The 10,778-nt window shown below is 38.0% G+C and overlaps 1 protein-coding gene across 2 annotated transcripts in view; it reads right to left on the reverse strand.

Moving 5' to 3' along the window:
- Window positions 1-10,778, reverse strand: part of adam22 (ADAM metallopeptidase domain 22) — a 79,394-nt gene that overhangs the window by 45,367 nt on the left and 23,249 nt on the right. For both annotated transcript variants that reach the window (XM_083530090.1, XM_083530089.1), the window contains exons 4-5: window positions 7,694-7,760; window positions 1,631-1,713 (exon numbers count right to left, since the gene is read on the reverse strand). In XM_083530090.1, coding sequence (XP_083386216.1) covers window positions 1,631-1,713; window positions 7,694-7,760 — 150 coding nt within the window. The remainder of the gene's footprint in view (window positions 1-1,630; window positions 1,714-7,693; window positions 7,761-10,778) is intronic.

A 10,778-nucleotide genomic window follows, 5' to 3' on the forward strand; every position in this document is an offset into this window, starting at 1 on the left:
ACCTCCAGCTCCACCTCCTGTCCTTTTGTCAATGCCACTGTTTGTAAACGATCGAAAAGAGCAGGTCTCACTCCAGTTCTATAAACGTTCCCTTTCACTCTTACAGATACCCTTCTATCACAAATCAGCAGCAGCTTCATGTACATACCCTGAGAGCTGGTGGGGCCCTGAATGGAAGTATGGTTGAGGGAGTGTGGTGCAGTGTGGAGTGAGATAACTGCTGTAAGGTAGTTGGATGCTGGTCCATTTTTTTACCGTTTAGCCAAACATCTGTGTCTTAAATCTGATGGGGTCAGCTGCAGGAAGCCAGTGAAGAAAGGTTTATCAATGGGGTGGTGTGGGAGAACTTAGAAAGGCTAAAACCAAGTATGCATTGTGGACTGAATCGTATTTAGATGGGATAAAGAAAGTGGCCATGTCTATAATCACACATTGCTGTGTAACATATTTAGTGCATAGTGATCTAAATCAGCGTTCCCCAACCTTATTTGCACCACAGACCAGTTTCACAAAAAAAAATGTTTTCCACCACAAACACAATAAACACAATAACAAGCATATCATATTACTATTATACACTATATGAATTATATGACATACTAATTTATTTATTATGATATATATACAGGTATATTATAAGATATAAATAAGATATTTTCAGTTACAAATGTGTCATCGGAACGCATCTCCATCATACATATATATACATATATATATATATATATATTCCGATGACCCCATTGTAACTAAAAAAAATCGTATTTATATCTTATGGTTAATTATATCTTCTTTTATTGATGCATAGAAAAAAACTGCAACTGAAACAGACATGGGAATTGGGCATAGGCGGAAGCGGGCATCTTTCAAAATGTGTGAAAATCAATGAAAGGGAAATAGAATAAACATTTACAATTTTTAATTCTTTCTGTGTGACCAAATGATCCATGGCCCGGTACCGGTCTGCATCCCAGTGGATGGGAACCCTTGATCTAAAATACAAATTTGTTTATTCATCCAACCCTTTGAACCAAAGAAAAACAACAGTGGAAAGGGTAAGGATTGTAGTGGGATTAGAACACATCCCCAGCCACACCTCTAGTGTAAACACCCAAACACTCATACATGAATGCAGACAATAGAACTGAGTGTGTGTGTGTGAGGCACAATATGAGAGAAAAAAAGCGTTTGATAATTATGCAGCTCTAATTGCTGAATGGGATAATTACTGCTTTGGCCTGTCACTGATGTACAAGAATGTGTTTATGTATTAATGTGTGTGTGGGTATGGGTGTGTGTGTTGTGTGATTTGGTATGATAATGAGAGAGAGAATGCAATATATTGGTTATACTGCTGGTATACTATACAAATCTGGATAATATTAACATTGTCATCTAAGAGTCAACAGAGGGATATTAGATTAGTGAGGTCCGGGATAGATAGATAATATTTCTATAGCAAATATCAGCAACAAAGAAAATAATTTGAAAAAAATATGTGGGTTTGGTAAAGATCAAACGTGATGACATGGATCAGAATATTGAAGTGTGTGTGTGTGTGTGTGTGTGTGTGTGTGTGTGTGTGTGTGTGTGTGTGTGTGTGTGTGTGTGTGTGTGTATAAGAAAAACTTACTGCATTCCATGGCAAGTTGAAAGAGCTACGAAGGACTCAGGAATATCTCGTACTGTTCCATGGTAGTAACAGTGCTCTCCACCCTGAGAGAAAACACACATACGAAGTGCATTTAATGTCATTTGTAACCAGTATAAATATATATAAACTTTTATAAAAATATTCCATACTCTGTATCAAAACGTCTTAATTTGAAATTCAGCCTTATTCCAGTTAACTATATTTACATTTACAGAACATGGCAGATGCTCTTATACAGAGACACTTGCAATTATTTCTTTTATTATTCATTTATTTATTTAGACTAAGCAATTAAGGGTTAAGGGATTGCTGGGGGGACCAGGAAGGAGCCAGCTTAGTGGTTCTGGGATTGGAAATCACAACCTTCTGATCAGAAGTCTGACCAGAGGTTAACTATTCTCATACTGAAGTGTTAATGCTGTAAATGTCCATAAGGACAAAAAAAATCATGCCAATCACAATTAATATTCATTATGCGGCTCGGATTCTATAACATTTTACTAATGGAAACATTTGTGTCCCTGATGAGGTGTCTATAAGAGATATGCAAAGTCATTTAGCCTTGTAGTGTAATTATGCGAACACGCACATACAAACACAAACAACCTGGTCACGTTGCTAAGAAACTGAATGGCAGGCAATTCATCAGTACACGCACGCACGCACGCGTGCACGCACACACACACACACACACACACACACACACACACACACACACACACACGCACACACGCACACACTATATTCCCTCGTAGACATTGCAAGTGTGTCTCTGCATGCTAATCACCAACACAGAGTCCATCCACATTCCAATAGATGAGTGTGAACATTTTATGGCAAAATAAACATTAAATAAGCTCATTCCTTCCTGCAGGTAACTTTCTTATGAACTGGAATATGGTAGTATTAGGTAGTATTGTAATTGTGTGCAATTTGTGGTATTTTAAATAAAATCAAAACTATATGGACTCAATATGTGAAATGTTTATATAATAGATCACGTTTCATTGACCTACATTCAATGCACACTGATCAGACATAACAGTATGGCCACCTGCCTTATATTGTGTTGGTCCCCCTTTTGCTGCCAAAACAGTCCTGACCCTTCGAGCATTAACAGCATTAACTTCTACAGCAATGTGAGCTACAGTTGCTCGTCTGTTCGGACCACACGGGCCAGCCATCACTCCTTAAGTGCATCAATGAACCTTAGCCGCCCATGACCCTTTCGCCGGTTCACCACTGTTCCTTCCTTGGACAACTTTTGTGACATACTGACCACTGCAGACCAGGAACATCCCACAAGAGCTGTAGTTTTGGAGATGCTCTGACCCAGTCGTCTAGCCGTCATAATTTCGCCTTTGCAAACCCCCTTAAATCCTTACGCTTGGACATTTTTCCTGCTTGTGAAATGTCAACTTTGAGTATAAACTGTTCATTTGCTGCCTAGTAAATCCCACCCACTAAGAGGTGCCAAGATGAAGTGATAATCAGTGATATTCACTTTCCCGCTCATAATGTTATAATGTCATTATGTTATGCCTGATCGGTATACGCAACAGGAAATGCAAGCTAAGTGCAAAGGAATTTTACATTTTGCACTCCAAAGTTCAAGTTTGGTGACCTGCAAATTTGTATCACATGAAGACGAGGGACTGATGTATAGTGTGAGATGAAGAAAGAACTGATTATAGCGAGATATCCCAGTATACAACAGCTTATTATAGCAGATTCTAAAATTATTTCTAATATGCTGCCTGGTTTCTGGTGTTGCTGCACACATGAACATATTTTAACATTGTTGTATGTTTAACATTGTAGTTTGCAGTATGTATCTAATGACACGTTTGCAAGCACAAAAGTTATTAACAACAAAAGAGTTACATTTATGAGTTTTGAAAAAAAAAACGCTCTTATCCAGAGCAACTTACAGCTATCTCAATTGAGAAGTTGAGGGTTAAGGGCCTTGCTTAGGGACCCAGCAGTGGCGTTATTCGAACTCACAACCTCCTGAGGAGATGTAAAACATCCTAACCACTGAGCTCCTAAAACTTATCGAGAACCTTGCGAAGAGCTCATAGGAATGTTATAGTAGCATACACAAGCACTCTTTAAAGCTGTTGTGAGCTGAAAAGCATCGCGGTATGCACAAAATTCCGAAACTTGAGGTGGATGTACTATATCCTATATAGAAGGGCACGATGACTTCCACACCAATTAACCAAGAAAAGGGAGCTGAAATTTAATTCTATATATTTTTTTTTGTATCTCAAAGCAGTGTTACAAAGATAAAGCGATCCTAAAGTAAAAAAAAAAGTGTCTAAGTTTTTATAAGTTCGTTCCTTATATATGTAAGTATGGAAAAACTCTGTGAGAATTGGCATGAGGAAAAAAACATCAGACTCAAAAGAAAACCAATCCTCATCTGGGTGCCCCCAATGTCCATTCATTACAGTTTCATCATTGTTGAGGTGTGCATTAAATTCAAAACTGTTTATGCAACCTGTGGTCCTAGGCCATTCTACATTCTACACTTTTGATATTAGAGTCCAAATCCATCTTAAAATCTTTTGAGTTGCTCAGTAATTTGATGGATCTTTAGACTGTTGAGGTGAAACCAATCCAAGCTGCACGGAGCGTTCTCCAATTGAAAAGAACTCCATCTATAGGTAGGGTGTCGGAAACTACACTGGACATATAAAAGTCCAGTTTTGGTGATCCTGTGCACACTACAACCTCATATTCCTGGTCATAAGTTCGCTATTTGCTTCTTCAACATCTCATTCCACGTTTAGTCCCAATTTTCTCTCATTAATTCCCTCCACTCTTCTGGGAAGATGTTCCACTAGATTTTGGGCCATGCTTGTGGACATTTGTGTTTATCAGCCCCAAGGGTGTTAGTAAAGTCAGGTACTGATGTAAGTGAGGAAACCTGGGGTGCAGTCATTGTTTCAATTAATCCCAAAGATTTTAAGCAGGGTTGAGATCCTTCCTTTCCAATGCATGTAAACCAGATCTTCATGGAGCTCACTTTGTGCATAGGGGCATTGCCATGCTGGAACAGGTTTGGGTTTCCAAGTACAAGTGAACATAAAATTGTATTATACCGCATACCAAAGACGTCCGATACAATTGTGTGCCTCCAGCATAGTGGTAACAGTTTGGAGAAGAACCACATATTGCAGGAAAGGTCAGGTCTCCCTATTCTTTTGTCCATATAGTGTATAAATGAAAAGAGCATCGTGGTGGAAAAATATTGCAATGTAATAAAGTGTATCACGTCGTATTGAGTGCACCTGTGTAGAGTGCTGAGACAGTTTCTTATTTAAGTGAACACTATTGACAATACAATACATATAGTCGATATGCTGACGGTATACCCAGCAGCTTAATATGAGCATGAGTTATTGTGTGTGTGTGTGTGTGTGTGTGTGTGTGTGTGTGTGTGTGTGTGTGTGTGTGTGTGTGTGTGTGTGTGTGTGTATGATTTACAGAAATGCTTCTCAGCATAAGTGCTTGGCTGCCATTAAGATTAAGGGGGTCTCTCTCTCTTTCTCTTTCCTCCCTGTGGAGCTCCTTCTGCATTTTCCTGGGAAATCGATATAACACACATGCTCGGTCTGTCTCTCTGTCCATTAATTCATGTTTATATTGACCTTATACTAAATTTGCATCATCCTTGCATTTTTCCCCCATTTTTTTTATTTACTTCTCAATATATTATGTCTGTTATTCCTTAAACGACATGAAGGAAAATCCTGGCTAAAAGGGCTGAAAGCAGACTCTCTCATGCTTTCTCTCTCTCTCTCTCTCTCTCTCTCTCTCTCTCTCTCTCTCTCTGTCTCACACACAGACAAACACACCCATCCACACATATCATCTTCTCTCCATCTTATTCTTTCCCTCTTTCTTTCCTGAAGGGTGAGGATTTGGCTTGGAGCCAGGCTTCCAGACTAATGACCCAGCATGCAACAGTGCTCGGAAGCACCAAAATTTAGAGATCATTAGAGATTTTACAAACACTAACTCCCCTACACACACACACACACACACACACACACACACACACACACACACACACACACACACACACACATTGCACAAACATGCTCTCACTTAAATATCATTTTTCTAACAAACAATTATTAAACAGAGAGACAGATTCTGCATGGCATTGTTCTTTCATAAAAAAAAAATAAATAAAAAAAAACAGGAAGTAAAAATCTTGGATTGCATGTAAACAGGAAATGAGACAGATAGATGCATAGGGAGGAGAAACAAAGAAGGAGGGATGGAGGACGGCTAAATATAACTGCGTTACTCTGCATCCTCTGGCTCTATGTATTCATCTAATCCATTTCCTTCCACATTATGGCTTATGAACCCACTTATGCATATCAATAATTGTAGTGTCAAAATAATGCACCAGGTAGGGGATTACCTTTGTAATCATTAAAAATAATCTAGCACTTTTTCTTCAATTCTTTCTGCCTTACTAAACTAGCTAAAGTGTGTGAGAACAAGTCTCCAGATGGATATTCTGGCTTGTCATACTATAATTAATCAGAGAAAATCTCACTCACACACACACACACACACACACACACACACACACACACACACACACACACACTCGGAAAGAATTAGAATGCCGGTCCCAGAATGCATAAGTAGGACAATGTGAGCTTGTCTCCAGTTATTTGTGCATATGTGGGTGGGGGCAGGAAATGTACCTACTCTGGGATCTCTCTGCATCTTCTTTGTCTGAGAACAAATTCCTGTTTCGATTTACATACACATCCAGGCTATGATTTATTTAAAAAAAACCTTGATGACATCAGCAAAAACATGTGTAATCAGATATCATTAATTTCTACTTAATCGGGTATTTTATGTCAGCAAATTGCCACTTTTGTTCATGTAGTTTATATACAGGACCTGTTAAACGTTTGGAAACTACTAGGCTTCTTTTTTTTGTGACACATACATGTTTCTTTTGTTTCTATGCAACCAGGTAATATAACGGTATTAAGAGTTACTTTGGCCAAACAAATATATAAATGTACAGATGTTCAGATGTGACTTAAATAAATAATAATAAAAAAAAAACTCCTTTAGCATGAATAACAGATTTACACACTATTGGCATCCGGACAGTGTGTTTCTCTACATTCAGCTGAAATACTTTGCCATGACACTTGTAAAAACTTTCCAAAGGTGATCTTCACTAATTGGAGATTTCTTTCTTTGCTATCCGGTTCATCCCAGAGCAGTTCAATAGGATTTATGTGCAGTGACTGAGCAAGCCATACCATGATAGATAACACTCCAACTGACTGTCTCCAATTAATGCTTACAGAGTTTGAACTTATACTTCGGGTTATTGTCTTTTTGCATGGTGAAGTTCTTTCCAAATAGCTGGAATAATATAGAATGGTAGCCATGTTGGTTCAGTGTTCCTTTGACCTGGAAAAAAGTCTCCAACATTCCCTGCACCAAAACATTTTATAATCTAATAAACATGGGCATAGACAAATATGGATGCTTATTATTAGTGTATGATTATTATTAGTGTAACCATACTCAACATAGAGCATGAAGACAAAATATTATTGTAAATGTTTTAAAGTAAAATAAAAATGACAGAAAATTTTTAGGACACCAAAGTGAACTTTTAATATGTTTCCACACGGACGGTTTTAATTGCAGAATGTGTGCATCATGGCAGATTTTGGTGCTTGATTTGAGACTTGGCGCTTCAGTAAAACAAATGTTTCCTGTGGATTTTATTTTTTAATTTTATATCTCAGTAAAGAAACAATGTAAAAATGTGTCTCGCGTTGACGGTTTTATTTTTGTCTCTTTTATATTTATTTATTTATTTATATATTAAATACAAAATTGATCAAACAGAACTAAGTGCCGTTAAAATGAATTTGCGTTAATGTGTTATTAACACGTTAATTCAGGCCTTTAAAAAACATGTCTGAATTTTTGTAGTTATTGACCAGGATAAGAAAGCATTCCAGCATGGAAACTTACTTTGGTGATGAATGATTTCCCGTCCTCTAAAATATGCCTTTCCACATACTTTGACGAAAGCAGGTCACTGTGGGGAAAAACAGAAAGAAAGAAAAAAACAGGATTAACCAGAAGGCAAACTGCTCTTCAAATTACTTTTCCTGCCTTTCCATCAACAGGACCAGAGTAGATGCTTTATTAAATTATTTGACATGATCAGTGTTCTTTTCACTTTTTCTTTTTTTTTTTGTCTCCTGCCTTTTATATAAACTTAGCCAATTACAGGCTAAGAAAAGCTTGGGCTGAAACCTGAAACAAGATTTCATGTGTTCGTATGGATTCTGTACATTTTATTGAACGGAAGGGATTGAGTGGAAGAGCAGAAGCAGGATGCGGTGAAGGACGTGCTAGTTTGTGTGCTTCATAAGCAAGAGCCCCATAAGGAGTTCACTCAGATACAAATCTGGGACGGGCCATAATGTACCATAACACACACACACACACACACACACACACACACACACACACACACACACACACACACACACACACACACACAGAGGTTTGCATATAACTGCATGTTCCACATAACCTCACTTACACACACAGGAACAAAGATGTTAATAAAACCTCTGCATATATGAACACACGCACGCACGCACGCAGCACGCATACACACACCAGCTTTGAATCTAGGGCAGAGAGCTCCATGCATCCTCTGATCTCATTCATACTTTAAAAATGAAACTGAAGCTGTGTGTGTGTGTGTGTGTGTGTGTGTGTGTGTGTGTGTGTGTGTGTGTGTGTGTGTGTGTGTGTGTGTGTGTGTGTGTGTGTGTGTGTGTGTGTGTTTGTTTGATAACTCTATTTGTAATATTCTTTGTAAGGGTACCTGAACTGTCCATGGTGCTGAACTTACTCCCTTGTTCTATCATGCTTGTTTCACACCTTTGTTTAATGTACATAATTTTCGTTAGTTAGCCAAATTGAGTTACATAATTCTATTCTCAAAAGATGCAATTAACCTTCAAAAGCTGAATCAGTATTAAACAATATGAAAAGGCTAGATAAGAGCAGTGGAAAAAGACTGGGTCAAGTTTTTTGTTTGTTTATTTATTTAGGTTTGTTGAGCCTGTGTCCAGTGTAGCCTTAGATTGCTGCTCTTGGCTAGCAAGAAATGAACTTTACATCGCCTATCTGCTTCAAGGGTTATGGAATGCATTCTAAAATGCTTTTCAGCTCATCATGGTTGTGGAGAGTGCTTATTTGAATTACCAGCCAGCTTGGCCCAGTCTGGCCAAATCCATAAAAATAAATATTCCCATTGGAGTGTTGCATACATGTATACACAGAATATACATTGTAAATGTATCCATATTCTAAAAGTATGCATATACTGTAGCACTGTTCACAGTACACAGTCTCAATCACATTTACAGACATTTATTTAGTGCCGACATAAGTGTCACGACATGGTGTAAGTGTCTATGGGAGGAAGGGGATAGTCAAGCATTAGGAAAGGATAAGGATGTTAGATCCTGGTCTGTGCAGGTCCTGACCTACTACTTACTCTCTTTGTGATTGATGAGGGAGTTAGAGAGAGCTTAATGCTCAGGGTCGGATCATAGCAAGCCACCAAAGTGCACATTAGCTAACTTTAATGACTTAGCACAACCGAGATGGCCACCACTGGCTAATGCCTCACTTATATACACACACCCACTCACACACATGTACAAGGCTTTGTATGGCTTACATAATTTTTTCAGCCTTACCCAGAAGATATCTAATAGCCTATATATAGTATACAGCATACAGCACCATATACATCACTGGCAATGAACTACAACACACTGATGACCTGATGTCACCAAGTAACCACAAGACAATAAAGTCAGCATTCTCCTACTGATTCTGATTCGTAAACGGCATATTTGATTTGGCACGTTTTACGCTGGATGCCCTTCCTAACGCAACCCTCCCCATTTATCCGGGCTTGGGACCGGCACTAAGAGTGCACTGGCTTGTGCAACCCTAATACCTTGGTTTATATACCAATATTATTATATTCTTGTAACCTTTGTCAAAATGGGCTGAAAACGAAAGTTGTTCCATGCTCGCCAATGCTTTCAATGCAAGCAGTAAGAACATGGTTTCTGGTTTTATACTGGTTTTATATTTTATATTTGGGAGGTGGTAGCTCAGTGGTTAAGGCATTGGACTCTGTCTCTGAGAGTCACAAGTTAAAATCCCAGCACTACACAGCTACCATTGCTGCCTCCTTAAATAAGGCCAATAATCCTCAACCTCTCGGTTGTAAGTTGCTATGGACAATGGCATCTGCCAAATGCTATAAACGTTAATACATCCACAAGGAGCTTGGTCTTCTGTGCAGGCCATAATAGCCCTTCCCACAACATCATAAAACCGGAAACTGACGGTAGCATGGCAAATGAAACTGAGCACATTATTCGGCAAGAAGCACTGAGAGGAAACATATTCTATTCTCTCTGTTCACCAGGTTTTGTTAGAAGCGAGCAAGCACCACCATTTTTACACATACTCCACTAAACATACATGAAAAAATAGGTCCGTTCAATTCAAAGACTAATTAATTCTATCTGATAATGAGTTGTTATATATCCAAATATGGTTAATAATTTAATTGGGTTTCCTTTTTATTTTTCCATCATTTTTAATCTATAAGCATTAAATTAGTGCATCAATGTACATGCACCTATAGATAAAATCGCTGTCTAGATGGTAAAAAACTTCTATAGGTCACTAATAATAATTTGATAATATATCAAAGTATTAATAAACTATAAACTGAACTCATTAGAAAATACGACCCTGCATATAATTCCTGTAATCTCTCCACTAAATCCTGGATTTTGTTTTTACAATACAGAAAAGATATTTTTACTTAAGAAAGAATTAAATCAGCATTACAAAAACATGTCAGAATTGCATGGCATTACTGCCCATGGAACCGTAAAGTGCAACATTAGCATACAAACACTATTTGATCTTGCATGAGTCCATGACTATGACAATTACAGTTGTGAATAAACATGGCTAAGGCATAAACATGTCATGAGAGGGA

This window comes from Silurus aristotelis (genome assembly GCF_946808225.1).
Source record: "Silurus aristotelis genome assembly, chromosome: 25".
Lineage (NCBI taxonomy): Eukaryota > Metazoa > Chordata > Actinopteri > Siluriformes > Siluridae > Silurus > Silurus aristotelis.